This window comes from Cibotium barometz, chromosome 40 (assembly GCF_041138505.1).
Source record: "Cibotium barometz isolate CiBa-2024 chromosome 40, ASM4113850v1, whole genome shotgun sequence".
NCBI classification, from domain to species: domain Eukaryota; kingdom Viridiplantae; phylum Streptophyta; class Polypodiopsida; order Cyatheales; family Cibotiaceae; genus Cibotium; species Cibotium barometz.
In genome coordinates, this window is record NC_141085.1 from 34248071 (window position 1) to 34264685 (window position 16615).

The 16615-nt window shown below is 40.6% G+C and overlaps 1 protein-coding gene across 1 annotated transcript; it reads right to left on the minus strand.

Moving 5' to 3' along the window:
* Positions 1–10283: 10283 nt before the first annotated feature.
* LOC147615441 (uncharacterized) lies at positions 10284–13864 on the minus strand. The gene is made up of 2 exons (XM_086779556.1): positions 11809–13864; positions 10284–11693 (listed from the first exon to the last, which is right to left on the minus strand). The coding sequence occupies exons 1-2, from the start codon at positions 13829–13831 to the stop codon at positions 10606–10608; spliced, it is 3111 nt and encodes a 1036-aa protein (XP_086635682.1). The 5' UTR covers positions 13832–13864; the 3' UTR covers positions 10284–10605.
* Between the last annotated feature and the right edge of the window lie 2751 nt (positions 13865–16615).

Consider the following 16615-nt stretch of genomic DNA (forward strand, 5'->3'; position numbering starts at 1 on the left):
TGCAGGAAGATTCCAAAGTGAAGGAAGATCCTTCCCCCAGAATACTTTCTCAGGAGGACCATCTATTTTAAGGATGCAGAACAATGAGCCCAGAAGTGAGAACCGGTGTTTTGGATGCCAAGGTTTTGGTCATCAGTTAAAAGACTGCCCAACTCCTGCCATGTCAAGGGAACACGGAAGTCTAGGGCCCCGAATTCAGAGACCAATTCCTTCATACCAGTCTAATCAGGGTCCGTCTCACCCAAGCCAGGGTAACCCCAGAAGAACTCCAAATCAACCGTCTGCCTCTACCCAGAGTAACCTCAGAACTCCTTTCCAGAACAGGGGCAACCAAAGAGAAAGAATTCCACCTCAGACTGTAGCAGCCAGAGCAGTCACAATTTCAGAAGAAGTAGAAGAGGAAAGAAGGGCAGATCTTTACTGCAATTGAAAAACCAAGGGCTTAACTGACAGTTCTCAAGTCATCCATACTCCAGCAGAATACCAGAGAAAAATCGACCGTTCACTTCCAAGGCGTAAAGTTGAATGTGATTGAAGAAGAAGAAGATGATAAAAGAAATCATACTCCAACTGCGAGATGAGGACATCTCGCGTTTTTTAAGTGGGATAGAATGTAAGATTCCTCCCCCAACCCCTTTTTGATGTCTAGTATCTTCCCCTGTAATCAACCCTCTTCAGAAATATAAAGACCCTGTTGCTAACTATTTTAGCCTAGAGAGAGAAAAATTATTCTAGAGAGAGAATATTCAGATTTTGAATATTTTTGGATAGAAAAATATCTCTTATAATTCAGATGAGTTCCCCTGAAACAAAAATTCAAAAAGAATTTTCCAATGTGCAATTGGAATTAATTGGAAATAGGTATAAAGAACCTTAGTCTAAGGGTCTAGATTTTCAGAAATCTTTAGACTATGGTCCAATTAAGGTTCCTATGGGCCAATAGCATCAATCCATGTGTAGGGAAGAGATAAATCCAAATTTGTAAAAAGAAGATACCCAAAAATGAGTAAATGCTCACATAAGGTGAAGAGTTGAAAATGTACAAGGTTTATTAGTAAAAAACTATGAGCAATATTAAAAATATGAGATATTTTGGGTATCCAAAAATGAGTAAATGCTCACATAAGATGAAGAGTTGAAAATGTACAAGGTTTATTAGTAAAAAACTATGAGCAATATTAAAATGATGCCATTATGACACATATGTAAGGAAGGGGAATTCTTTAAAGGAGGTGCATATTTCACATAAGATGAAGAGTTGAAAATGTACAAGGTTTATTAGTAAAAAACTATGAGCAATATTAAAATGATTCCATTATGACACATATGTAAGGAAGGGGAATTCTTTAAAGGAGGTGCATATTTCACATAAGATGAAGAGTTGAAAATGTACAAGGTTTATTAGTAAAAAACTATGAGCAATATTAAAATGATTCCATTATGACACATATGTAAGGAAGGGGAATTCTTTAAAGGAGGTGCATATTTCACATAAGATGAAGAGTTGAAAATGTACAAGGTTTATTAGTAAAAAACTATGAGCAATATTAAAATATTCCATTATGACACATATGTAAGGAAGGGGAATTCTTTAAAGGAGGTGCATATTTCACATAAGATGAAGAGTTGAAAATGTACAAGGTTTATTAGTAAAAAACTATGAGCAATATTAAAATATTCCATTATGACACATATGTAAGGAAGGGGAGTTCTTTAAAGGAAGTGCATATTTCACATGCTTGAATGAGTTTTAAACTCATAAAAATTGAGATATTTCATCTCTCCTCTCTCCTCATTCAAGTCTAGTTCCAAAAAGTTAGCTTAACCGACCTAAACATGGTCAAATATTGACCAAACTGATTTAGAAAATTCTAGAATCAGTTTGTTTGGTTAGGAGCTCATTTTTTCCTATAAATAGAAGCCTCCCCCTTGTTGAAAAATAGATAGTGTTTATGCATCGTTACTCTACTCCACCTAAGCCAAGAACTGTGAATTCATTTAATAATTCACTAGTTTTTGGAGCTTCCCTCTTTCTTCAATCCCAATTAGTGGCTCCATCAACATACTTAACCAATTGATTGGTTGGGGGCCTCTACCGTGAACAAAGAATCAAGCAATTTGTAAGGTAATTAGTGAATATTGATCTTTTCTATAATTTCTCAATGTTTCTCTCTTCTCAACCCCTCTCAAGCTTGAGAAGCTTAATTGGTATGGTTTTTTAAATGCTATTGAAGTTAATTGGTGAATAGTAGTGAAGAGTTACATAATTTAATAAATGCTATTGAAGTTAATTTCCATTTATGTTTAAATTCTAATGGTTTTTATGTAATTTCTCTCTCTCACTCAAGAAATGGTCATACTCATTACCCATTCTCAATCCAAATCAAACTTTTCATAAAGCTTTTCCTTAACCCAAGATTAAGCTATACTTGAGGCCAAATTAATGACTATTTTCTATGCTTTTAGTTTATGTATATTGATGATTCAATCCATTATGGATTAATAATCCAATTAGAGATCATTTTAATTATTTCCTTAATGATAAGCATTATCCCTTAGAAAAATTGAGATTTATCAGTCATAGCAGCGGAGCTATGGCAAAATTTTTATAAAAATTATGCATAAAATAATTTCATTCAAAGCATAAAAAGAGGACTTCCTACCATATTCTAGGAATTATCATCCTAGATTAATTGAAAGAATTTCATTATAATCATGAAGAAATTGAATTTTAATATCATGCATAAAGGATAAGTTTTTATATCAAAAGTGTTACTTTTATCATTTTTATTTTCATGCATAGAAGTATGCATAATGGATAAATTTTTATATAAAAAGTGTTATTTTTACCATTTTTATTTTCATGCATAGAAGTATGCATAATGGATAAATTTTTATATCAAAAGTGTTATTTTTATCATTTTTATTTTCATGCATAGAAGTATGCATAAAGGATAAATTTTTATATCAAAAGTGTTATTTTTATCATTTTTATTTTCATGCATAGAAGTATGCATAAAGGATAAATTTTTATATTAAAAGTGTTACTTTTCTCATTTTTAATTTTCATGCATAGAAGTATGCATAAAGGAAAATTTTTTATATCAAAAGTGTTACTTTTATCATTTTTAATTTTCATGCATAGAAGTATGCATAAAGAAAAGATTTTTATATCAAAAGTGTTACTTTTATCATTTTTAATTTTCATGCATAGAAGTATGCATAAAGGAAAATTTTTTATATCAAAAGTGTTACTTTTATCATTTTTAATTTTCATGCATAGAAGTATGTATAAAGGAAAAATTTTTATATCAAAAGTGTTACTTTTATCATTTTTAATTTTCATGCATAGAAGTATGCATAAAGGAAATTTTTTTATATCAAAAGTGTTACTTTTATCATTTTTAATTTTCATGCATAGAAGTATGCATAAAGGAAAAAATTTTATATCAAAAGTGTTACTTTTATCATTTTTAATTTTCATGCATAGAAGTATGCATAAAGGAAAATTTTTTATATCAAAAGTGTTACTTTTATCATATTGGATTTCATGCATAGAGGTATGCATAAAAGTTGATTATTTTATTATAAAAGTGTTACTTATATCACAATTGAAATTCATGCATAGAAGTATGCATAAGAGTTGATTATTTTATTATAAAAGTGTTACTTTTATCATATTTGGACTTCATGCATAGAAGTATGCATAAAAGATATTCTTTTTATACTAAAAGTGTGATTTTCATCATAAAGGGATTTTATGCATAACTTAGATGCATAAGAGAAATTCTTTTATTCTAAAAGTGTAATTCCTACCAAATTGAATTTATGCATAGGAAGATGCATAAAAGATTGATTCAAAAGTGTCATTCTCATCTAAATTGAATTCATGCATAGGAAGATGCATGAAAGATTGAATTTTAATTCAAAAGTGTTATTTTCATTTAAAATGAATTTATGCATAGGAAGATGCATAAAAGATTGATTTTTACTTCGAAAGTATTAATCTCCTTAAATGGAATTTATGCACAAATAAATGTGTAAAGAAATCTTATATCAAATATAAGAATTCTCTTGTATTCTATAAATAGAAATAAGAGGTGATAGGATGTGATAAGAAGTGTATAAGATGTGATAAGAGGTGATAAGATGCTTATGAAATAACTTAGGAAGTGATAAGATGAATTAAGATGTGTATGGGATGAGGTAAGAAGTGTATGTGATAGGATAAGGGTTGTGATAGGGCGAGAATGGATGTGATGTAAAAGATTAGATGTGAAGGCATATGGGGTTATATGAATGGGAATGTGGAAATGGATGTATGTATGTGGATGTGTGGATGTGGAGATGGGAGTGTGGATGTGTGAATGTGAATGTGGATGTATGCATGAGGATGTATATGCATAGATGTGAATGTGGATGTATAGATGTGAATGGGAATGTGGATGTGGATGTATGTGAATGTGGATGTAGATGTGGATGTATAGATGTGAATGTGGAATGTGGATGTGGATGTATGTATGTATGTGAATGTAGATGTGGATGTATAGATGTGAATAGGAATGTGGATGTGGATGTGGATGTATGTATGTATGTGGATGTAGATGTGGATGTATAGATGTGAATGGGAATGTGGATGTGGATGTGGATGTATGTATGTATGTGGATGTAGATGTGGATGTATAGATGTGAATGGGAATGTGGATGTGGATGTATAGATGTGAATGGGAATATGGATGTGGATGTATGTGAATGTGGATGTAGATGTATGGAAATGTGGATGTCGATGTATGTGAATGTGGATGTAGATGTGGATGTATAGATGTGAATATATAATATGTGATGTAAAGGAATCTGAAGTGAAGAGATGGAAAATGATGTGATTAGATGAGTACATATATAAATGGATGTGGATATGGATATGGATGTGGATGTGGATATGGATGTGAATATATGATATGTGATGTGAAGGAATCTGAAGTGAAGAGATGGAAAATGATGTGATTGGATGAGTACATATAAATGGAATGTGGAATAAGTAATGTGGATTAATGAGGGATAATGTGAAAAAATGAGAGTTAATATAGAAACTGTATTTGTAAACTGTTGTAAATGCTGTTTGTAAATGGCTGTTTTATGTCAAGAATGCTGGGAAAGCATTTTGACCGTCTTGTGATTAAGGTCGTGGAGCCTAACTGATAAAGTTGCAACTGCTGACGGAGAGTCAATGGAGGACGTCTCGCGTAGCAAGGTCGGCCGAGGTCTTGACCAGCCTCGGTTCGATTAAAATGGTGAGCTTCCGGTATGGTGGATGAGGGACCAAGGAAGCGGCCTATGAGTGAAGCGCTAGGTCACCTGTGAAGGATCCTAGAGGGTGCTGACCATACGGTGCTCGGGCTCTGGGTCGCCCAGGATACCCACGCGTGCGTCGAGGAAGATATTGGAACAAGGAGTAAGAGTTGTTTTGTGAAACCGGGCATGGATCTGATTGATTGACCTTGCTGGTCTTCAATGGATGAGTCCATGGCTCTTTATATGGATCTGTTGGTTGATCTTGCTGATCTTCAACGAGAGTCCATCTTGATTCTTATAAGTGATTATATTGCCGAGTATTATGGGCTAGGAACTATTGAAAAGGCCCCTGTGTGGACAGGTGGTGAGCGTTCTAGTTGCCAATGATGCCATAGATACTCTGATGAAGGAATGATAGGAAATTATGAATCAACTGGATAAATTGGAAGATTGTGATCAGTGGTACTATGGTTTCATTAAAGGATTGTTTTAAAGTTAGCTGATGCTAAGAAAAAGGCAATTTCATATTGGGTGTGTAAGTGGTGTGGCTAGTTTTATGTTTGCATGAACTTCCGGCTAGGGGGCCTTGGAACTCTTTTCCTTGGTACCCGGGACAAAACCTAACCAAATTCCAAATTGGATCCCATCACTACAGTGGTTGGGCGGTTGGCTAACCCATGGGATCGGATGGGGTTAGGCTGGACTGATGGATCCGTAAATCGAGATTTAATTTCTATTATTACGATAGATGAAGTAAATCCCGGATAGAAATTGTTCTATGGATAGAAATCAACGGCTGTGCCTCTTGATGGGGAAAAAAGCGTTGATCCCAATGATCCAAGTGCAAGTTTCTTCCTTGATTTGACCAAGTACCGTTAAAGGTGCAGTCAGATCAGTTGATCCGTAATGATCTTGACTACGCGTTAGAGTAAAGAGTTATCCTGGTGGAATCGCCCATGCTTTCCGGGTAAAGGAAGTTTTTCCGGTTTTCGTTTTGGACAAACCGACGGATTAGTCTCTTGTCCGGATATCCGTGGGCGAGGCCTCGAGTGTGAGACCCCTACCCACGCATGATGTGCTACTTCCGCTGCTAGTACTCCGAATCCGTCGCATGGTGGGGACTGGGATCTCACAAGGGTTTTGATGAGCCTCTGGTGGAAATAGATGTAAATATGCTGGTTACGTGGAGAGAGAGCCCAATTTAGACTGTAAATGTTGAAATCTACAAGGGATGCTAGCAGAATATTAATTGCTCTAGATGCGAGTTTGGAGGGTCTTTCAGGTTTGGAATGATGTCTTGGTAAGTGTTGATGCTGCTGATCACGAGCTTGTGGGCAACATGTTTAGGAAAAGTTATGGGCTAGGTGCGATGACCCGAAGTACAAGGAAAAGAAGAGAGGAGTAGCATGGCTGTGGCCATCATTTTGAAGCTTTTAAAAAAATATATATATATATATATATATTACGTGGCCACCCTATAAATGGCCATGTGGAAGCTTGGTTGGACGCCAACACACCATCGCTAAAAGGTGGCGAAGGCGTGAAAGAAGGTCTGAAGTGGTCGCCTCGTGGGTGAGAAGGGCCTGGCAGGTGCTGCAAATAACCAGAGAGAGAAAGACCCTTGCTGGAACGCTGCAAGTGAGGCTACAAAGCTTGCTCTGCTGGGTGTAAGGTAGCTGGCGAAGACAGCCGACATGAAGAGATAGCCACCTAGTGTGCTGGGGAGATTGCTTGCAGAGGTGCTCAAGAGATGGCAGGTGCAAGGTGAGGCCCCGGGTTCTGCAGAAAGGCGAAGGAGCTGTGACGTCGGGCTGTAGGAGCAGGCCGAGTTGGGGAGCAGCATAAACTAGTTGGCGAAGACGGGAAGGCAAGGTTGGCCGCCTGGTGAAATGCGTATGGCGGGGCGCAGCTACAAATCTAGAAGGTGGTGTTTCCGCTTCGTGGTGTGAAGTGGCTGGCAGGTGATGCTGCAGAGTTGCAGCGAGAAGGTAACAGAGTGGCCGCCAAGGGTACAAGGGGCCTCATGATGGTGAAAAAGGCTGGTGGGCAGAGGCACAGCCGGGGTGGGTATTGTTGGCAGCCAGAGACAGTGTGAAAGGAAGGTGGCCTATACAGATTTGAAGAGATGCAGGCCTCTGAGTGAAGCAGAACAGAAGGCTGGCTTGTGAGCTGGCGAGTGGTAACGTCGAGGCGTCCCCTTGCTTTGGGTTTTGGATACAGAGAGAGCCGCCGTGTGTGTGAAGAGCCTGGCGGGTACTATTGCAGCTAGAGGGAGGCGAGTTGAGAGGCAAGGCAAAGTTGCCGCCTTGTAGTAGAGGTGTTGCGGCGGCTCTGGTGATTCTGAAGAAAGCTGGTTCTGCAGGCACGACCACGGGAGCTCTGGAATAATCGAGGAGAGCAAGAGTCAGCTAATTTGTGAAAGAAAGATCTTCTTTTTTGCATTATTTGTGGATAAGTGTGTGGGTTTTGATTATCTTGTGGAATACAGGGTTTTTGAGGTGTCTCTGTGTGGCGTTTTGAGAAATTTTTGTTTCGAGCATTGTGCTGTGCCCCTTGTGCTTGTTGTGTCTTCCAAGGCTGCTGGGTAGGTAGCTATAGAGGCATTTCTTCTTTTCTCAACCTCCCGACAACGTGTTTTCCAAGATTAATTTTTCTACAAAAGTATCAATCCTTTTCAATCTCAAACTGAGTCTTTGAGTCTTTCCTTGTGCAGCATGTTCAAGAGCAAATTGCATCCTGGGGTTATGCATAGGATCTTCATCACTCACTGATCCAGGAATCTCTTTCAAGCTCAAAGATCACACAGAGAGCAGTGCAGACATTGCAAAATGGTTCAATTACTGCAATTTTGAAGTAGTTGATGTCATCTTCCTACCATACCACTCCAAGTAAGTACACATAGATTTTAGATCTCACAGTACTTTGCTTTTTTGGTTCCTTTATCTTTCTGGTCCTTATATTATTCTTCTTTTTGTAGCTCTCATTGGAGTTTTGTTTCCATTGACCTTGAACAAAAGAGATGTTATACATTTAACTCTCTTCAGGGTACCCACCAGGAGCTAGGCCTGTAAGTCTTATCCCTAATGTATTCTCATGAAACTTTGGAGTATGGAGGATGCTAATATCAAAGAAATTTGATAGTTCTCACATTTCCTTTGGTATTGTTGTGGCTTGAAAAGACTTTTTGATGCCCTGGACTTATGTCCTCCAAATACAAATTTACTCAACCTGATTGAACCAATTGCACTGCAGGTTTGTGGAAGAACACCAATCTTATTTTATCTTCTGTATAGAGAACTGTTTATCTTTATTGATATTCTCATAATTTATTTACAGACACCACAACAAAAAGACCCATATTCTTGTGGATGGAGATTACTTATAGCAGCTAAATACATGTTGGACTCCTACTTTGGAGAGAAGCAGCCTGAGTTTGTAAGTCAAAAGATTTACAAACATCAAATTTTTTAACATAAATGCAGTCAATTTCTGAAAATAATATTTTCTTTATTGCAGATGCAAGAAGATAGTTTTGGCTCTGACTATGTCTATAGTTTTAGAGCCAATACAATTTTGAGGTTGCTAGGACTTGCTTCTCCTATTTCTGCATCTCCTCCAATTCTAAACCAGCCAATATCCCCTTCCAATATTGATGTAGAAGTGATTACTCAGCAGAAAGATGATTTGAAATCTTTCAATCTAAATGATAATATTCTTGATGGGTTCCAAAAAGCTCAGGAGCATTTGCTGTTACAATATTGGAAACCTCTATGCTAATGGACCAGCTATTGGACCACTTCTTCAAATATTTTCCAACTAGCATTTGCTGTTACAATATTGGAAACCTCTATGCTTGAAATCTGTGTGATAGGCCTTCGTGGCAAAGATATGTTTCGTACATCAATAGAGTCTTCACCATCTAAACCCACCGAATGTTTTCTAATGCTGCGTCCATTGTTTCTAGGTGCCATCTCAGGCTACGAATCTAACACATCCCTAATAGAAACCAACACAAAAGAAAGATAGTATGATGTTAGATTTCAATTAATCTAACATTCTAAGTAATGCAGATCAACTTAAAAGAAAGAACAAAAAGATATCCACAACAGGTGAAATGTGGAAGAGAGCAAATTACAAGGAGAGATGCTTGTCGAAGATGGAATAGTCCCTCGAAAGTCTGAGAAGAAAAGAAATTGGATTGTCGCGAGCGGGAAGTTTCAAACAGACTCTTACGCTCAAAGATGGACTAAAATCTCATGATAGAGACATGTTGGAGAAGAGAATCAAAAACAAATCTCCCTATTCATCTCGCACGCTTTTGCCACCATAAAGTACTGTTCTATTTTTTATTTTTCACTCTTTTTTTATGGATTTTCTACGTTACATTGGCCTTCTCCTGATTGGTTTGCGAGACATTTTCTCCAAACCCTAAAAGGTCCCAAAATGAGCTCCAAATTCTTCTAATGAAATACATTGTTTGGGATGGTACATCCAAATTAGAATCGCAAAGGAGGACCATTAGGGCTTGCCATGTGGCATGGTGCTAGGGTCTACTCACCCATTACCTAGGTGTGAGCTCAAAGTTACCACAAATAATAGGAAGAACAAAAGATAGATCCTTCTTAGTAATAGAAAATACTCCAGTAACCACCTTTGATGCCACCATAGAGAAGAGTGTGGCATTTGCTCGAGTACATGGATAAGAACAGAACTTTAAAGACTGGCATTTTTAGAGACATCGTGCAAACCCTTGATATTAAAATTGTGGATCATCATGAGAATTAGGCTTATTAAACATTTAAGATATAACACTAAACAAATTAAATAAATTAGAACATAAATTAGAGCATATGGAACGCTTAACTATAATCTTCTTACGTTCTAGATCTAGGTGAAGAGCATAAAATCTTCATACTAGACCTTCCATGCTATAAATGCTTAATGTTACAATCTTGCGAGTCTCTTTGCAGAACTTTCTAAGAAGTTTACGATTGCTTACAATCCAAATGAGATTATTAAAAATGATATGCTAATAAAGTACAAGATAGTCTATATCTCCCAAGCCACTCTGAACATCCCAAGTCCCACTCTGAATAAAGTACAAGATAGTCTATATCTCCCAAGCCACTCTGAACATCCCAAGTCCCCATTTCCCAAGCTACAACATCACAAGAACCATAAGTGAACTGCAGTTAAGACAACTTGTGTTCATAAGCACCATAAGGCATTGTAGATAACATTCAAACACCTTTAGGGACTGGGTGCTACCTTTGTAATGCGCCTCTTTGAATCGGAAGAGACCCCAATGTTGCATCATCTTCCATTGATGATAGGAGAACTGGGTGAGTCCATCCCAGACACAGAGGTCGAATGAGACTGCATGGATAACGTTCTTGGAGGAGGAGATGAGCTCGACAGGGTGACCGTAGAATCTATTGATGAGAATGGGCCATTTCTATGGATTGGGTGATAATTAGGGCGGGCTTGTGGAGGCGGCGGCTGAGACACTGCAGAGAGTATCCTTAGCACCTCGTCAATGCCGGGGCGCGCTTGTGGGTCCGCATTCGTGCACGCTAGACCCAGCAGCAGCAATCGTTCCATCTCCACTTCATCAAAACTTCCTCCAAGCCGGATATCCGAAGCTTGCATCACGTCTCCTTGCTGGTACAAATCCCACACCCACTCATCAATCAGCCAAACACTTAAATGCTCAGAATACTGCTTTGCTCTTCTGCCAGTCACAATTTCTAAGACCGTGACCCCAAAGGAAAAAATATCTGTTGCAGGGGACACAATGCCTTCCATCCAAGTCTCAGGCGCAAGAAAATCCGGCGTGCCTGCCAATGAGTGAGAAGAGGAATGACCCTCTTCTAGCAACAATGCAATGCTCCAGGCTCCTAAGCGCGCATTCCACTCGGAATCGAGCAAGATATTGGATGTCTTAACATCTCGGTGCACAATCTGCATGTACCCAGAGTCTTGATGAAGATGTTTGAGTGCTGCTGCCAGCTGAGACACAACCTTGTACCTTAGCTTCCACTCGACAACACTCCCACCTTGTTGAAAGATGTGCTTTCCCAGGTCACCATTCGGCATGTACTCATACACAAGAAGCAAGTCTCCCTGATGTTGACACCATCCAAAAAGACGTACTATATTCCGATGCCGAAGCTGGCTTGCAATCCTGAGTTCTTGGGTGAGAAACCGAGCGCCATACAGACCAGATCCTTGACGAGAATAAGCTTGTTTCACTGCTATTCTTCGTCCATCAACCAGCATTCCACGGTAGACTTGCCCTGTCCTACCACGTCCAATCACAGAGGAAGAGGAGAAGTTGTTGGTTGCCGCACGCACCTCCGCATAAGTGAAGCTCCCCATCAGACCGAGTGCATCTCGAAACTCTGCTTGCCAAGTTAGAACGTAGTAGGTGAAAAAAACTATAGACATGCAAGGAAGCCATAGCAGTGGTCCAAAATACCCAATGTGCGTAAGTTTCAAAGCAAGGAAGTTTGTCACCTGAATTGGCTGCATGTTGTGTGTCAACTGAAGTGTCATTTTGTGTGCCCTTCAAGCAGGAGAGTCTCTTTAGCCACCCAAAGATACCAGTGAAGTAGCCCTTGGAAATCCGCCTTGATTCTGCAAGCGCAACACCACTCCTCTGGTTTTCCAATGAGATCTGATCCAGGCTTCGTAATCCAACAGCAGTCTCATCAGTGAGGGCATGAAAAGAGCTTTGCACATATGGGCTGCTGTTGGCTTCGTTGTCGTCTCTTTTTTGAAATACTAGTCTGCAGCAATACATCTCCAAAGGAATGATCATTACAGGCTGCGGTCGAGGATCAGCACCTAACTGCTGCACTAGACTTTGTAGCATATCATCGAAGCGAGCACACATGGCAGAGGAGACAGGGTGCAACAACCAATTATGATGTGTTGGATTGTGATCGTGATGATCCTGAAGAAGAATGCAAGCTTTGAAGTAGCGAAGCATTCTGCAGATCTGGGTGAAGGTTGGCCTCTGAGCTGGTTCTGCATGCCAGCATGTTTTGATGTAACTTGATAAAGCTGAGGGACAATAAGAAGGCAGACTTGGCCTTTCCCCTGCCAGCACCCTCCTCCGGATTTGAGTGCTCTCCTCAAAGGGGGACTTTCCGGTCAAGATCTCATAGCAAACCAAGGCAAAGCTATAAACATCTGCCTTGTTTGTGTATTTTGCATTAGGGTTACCACCCTCCACCTCATCCTCAGGGTTGGCCTCAAATACCTCTGGAGCTCTCCATGGCGTTGCACCTATTTGTCTTGTGGTGTATCTTGAGCTCGCATACTTAGCTTTGGACATTCCAAAGTCAGCCACTTTGAGATGCACAAGAGGGCTCACATCATTTGCATACGAGCTACCGACCCCAGCCCTGCTTGAAAAGCTCACCAATATGTTGGAGGACTTGAGGTCCCGGTGTATGATGCGAAGGCTCTCACTATGCAAGTACTCCATCCCTTCGGCAATCTGCAACATGAGGTCCACTGCAAGTAAGAGAGGAAAGGGTGGATCCATTCCAGCCCCCATTCTCTGCATCATGAGGACCCGAAGGTCTTGTTTCATGAGCTCCATCACAAGACTACACTTGCACAAAGAGGGGCTCTTTGTGCAACAGACAAGTGGTATCACATTGGGGTGACGCAGTTGGGCTTGAATGGCTGCCTCCCTCCCAAACATCTTATTGTCGTCTATATAAAAGAAGTCTTTTACAGCAAAACGACCCCCTAACCAGAGAGCCTCGTGTACTTTGCCATAACCACCCAGACCAAGGATCTCTGGATTTCTCTGCAAGCCCTCTGGATCTACCCATAAAAAGGGGGGCAAAGCATCACCATGTGTTATGTGGCTCAAATTCTCAACACAAGATAGCTTTTGCAGAACAAAATCGGCAAGCTGGCAAGTTTCTCCTTCCTCCTCGCCCTTGATTTTGTTCAAGAGGCTTTGAGCCACGCAGAAGTCATCATGTGCATCCACAAATGCCCATATTTCACAGAGCTTTCTTGTTAGTTGTGATATACAGAATTCCATGCTATCAATTGGACCAGACCTTGAGATTTGCTCACACACAACAGAAAATGTCCACAGAAGGCGATGAAGATGGACGTCCACTACATCCGTGCTCATACCTTGCTTAAGTGCCTTCTCCACCAACCATGAATGCGTGGAGCTGGAGCTGCTTGGGAGGGACTCCTGTATACATGTCTCTATTTCTTGCACAGCCAGATGAAATGCATGCAAGGGTTGAGCAAGCTTGTCGCACATGTTCTCCTCCTCTGATGGCCCCAAAGGGGAGCAACCATACTCCAGCAACCAGATCAAAGCTCGCAGGACTAAAGAATAAGAGCTTGCCAGGCATCGCCATTGACTACGGTGCAAAAGGAGGAGCGAATTGGGAGCAAGAGCAAGCTGCAAGCGCTGGGAGATGAGCAGAGAGGAGGCCAAGATTTCTGTGCGTGGAGGTCGCCATTTCCACTTCACAGCAGCCTGGACAGTAGACATCATTTGGCTACCACCGCCAGGCCAATCAGATGACCTTTATCGTCTAGCCCCCCACGTACCATTCGCGATCCCAAGGAGCCAAGTTCACAATTTATAAACTTAGCCTGACCTCTACCCCCATTTTTCCGATAAGATCACCGAGGACCCTAACTTTCAAATTGTGACCTCGGCCAACCAAGAAATTCAATAGCCGTGAGTGATGAGCTCGATCCATGTGCCTGCATTCCTAACCATTGGTCCCATCACTAGGGATTTCGCCACCCCTGTGTGATTTAGTGTTGAGGGGCTACAAGGTTCAAATCCCACACCCTTGCAATCGAGAAAAGCAAAGGTGATGCGTCACATTGAGTGTTTGGGAAATATGTTGGTTAGAAATGCAAAACTACCGATTGAGGTTGGTGGGAAAAGGAAAAATCTCAGCATAAAACTACATAAAAATGGCAGGATAGTCTTGTAGATATTCCCAAATTTTTGGTTAGGAGATGTATCAATAGGAATGGTGGATAGTTAAGAATATAATTTTTCCCAAATAGTGTGAATCATATCTCTTTGTTTGGTTAGTCTATTGAACACAAAAACTTCATTTTCAAAAAGCCCTACCCAAAATATTAGTCAAAAGCTGAAAAGACCTTCGCACGCTATTGAACAAAGCTTCATTTTCAAAAGGGCCTACCCAAAAAATGACTCGAAATTTGAAAAGGTCTACCCAAAAATATTAGTCAAAAGCTGAAAAGACCTACCCCAAATATTAGTCAAAAGCTGAAAAGACCTTCGCACGCTATTGAACAAAGCTTCATTTTCAAAAAGGCCTACCCAAAATATTAGTCAAAAGCTAAAAAGACCTTCGTACGCTATTGAACAAAGCTTCATTTTCAAAAGGGCCTACCCAAAAAATGACTCGTAATTTGAAAAGACCTTCACATGCTATATATAACAAAGCAAAATCTCATATTTCTCTGCCAAATAAGAGATATATTTTTACGACATGCTTTATGGTTCTATTTGAAAAAATTCAAGGAAAATAAAGAGAGATCGAATAGCAATATATTTTTTGTGAGAGGATGCACATATGTGGGTGATAATTACATTATGACAAGGGGGTGTGTGTGTGTGTGTGTGTGTGTGTGAGAGAGAGAGAGAGAGAGAGAGAGAGAAGTAGAGATAGTTTTGTGTGTACTTATGCGAACAAATTCAATCAATATACGAAGTTTTTTTGTGATTGTGTCAACACATTTAGTAAATACATATAGTTTTGTGTGTGAATTAATGGAATAGAGAGACACTACATCTTTGATTGTATTTTGTTTAGACAAAACCTAATCAACCACACAAAAATCAATTGAGAGACTAAGAACCTCATAAAAAGAAGAGGTACTAAGAAGGCAAGCTAACGCACACAAAAGTCAATTGAGAAAGGTAGTCAAGCAGCAAGCAATTTAGAAAAAAGCCACAAGTAAGAAGTGTGAAAGAGTTTACAGAACAAATATTTCAAGGGTTTATTAGCAATCTTGAAGTGGCAGGTTCTTGCTAAAGCCAAGGTCACAATCGCCAAATCAAACCTACAAGGCTAAAGAGGTGAGGTTGGACTTCAAGGAGACGATGTTACAGCTCTAACCTACCCCATCCTCCCCTAACCCCCCTCACCTACCCCATCCTCTCCTAACCCCCCTCACCTGCCACCCTCCCCTACTTGCCTAACCCCACCTCAACCACCCCTCCCGTTCTCCCTACCCTCCCCTACCTCTCTCCCAGCCCGCAACGCTCTTTACCCGTCCCGTCCCTACGCACATCACTCACCCTCTCCATCTCCCAACGCCCTCCCTACCCGCGCCTCAACTCACTCGCCCCTCCCCCTTTCCCTACCCACACCTCACCTCATCTGCCCCTCCCTCTCTCCCAACTCACCCCTCCCTACTCATCCGCTCTGACAATGCCCTCATCGACCTCTCCCTACTAGTGCCTCACTCTTAGCCCCTCATCATACACTCGGCTATTCTCTCACAACCAAAACACTCACCCCCAAATTGGGAATTAAAAAACAACGAAGACCCACACAAAACGTATCATCTGAGACCCCCCAAAAAAATCAATCAAAAGGCCCCCCCCCAAAAAAAAACCATGAAAAGCTCAAAAAGAAAAGTTCCTAGGGCCTAAACTCAAAAGCCGTCATAAAGAAGGGGTAGTGCTTTTCAACATATTGAACAAAAGGAGAGCGAGAGAGAGAGACATACACTCGGGAGCCTGCAACTCTTTGCCCGCCCACCCACAAACCCACCCACCCACAATGTTGAACCCATGGCACAAGGAACACTTCACGCACCGCCAAATGCAGCAAACGGGAGGAGAGCATCGATGAGTAGATTGGGCTTCTCCAACAATGCGTGGCCCTTGTAGTCGCTGGAGACACACCTCCTCAGAGGAGACCCCAAGTGAATACGAAGTGGATTACTCCTCCAAAGACGAGGACGATGCTCGCGATGATGCTGAGGACCAGGAGTGGGATCTCACCTATCATCCCTCCACTGACACTCTTGCTTCCCGAATCCACTCCCAGCAAACACCCCACAACCCTACACCAGTGCCCTGCTTCCACTTCAGCACAACCCTCCCACAGGGCATCAAGTTAGAATCAATTCACAGGGCTATCCCAATTTTTGTCTTTAACACTAAAGCTGCACACTATGTTTTCACTTGCAGAACTGGAAGCCATGGGCCTATGTTTGACATCGGTCTCCTCATGGTCACTATCCAAATCCAAACTACTTTCGAGCGCATGGTCAACCACGC

Excerpts from the sequence above, each read along its gene's own strand:
- LOC147615441 (XM_086779556.1), bottom strand. The coding sequence starts at position 13,831 with ATGATGTCTACTGTCCAGGCTGCTGTGAAGTGGAAATGGCGACCTCCA. Across the intron at positions 11,694-11,808 it reads ACAACATGCAGCCAATTCAG|AGTTTCGAGATGCACTCGGT; the intron begins GTGACAAACTTC and ends CTTGGCAAGCAG.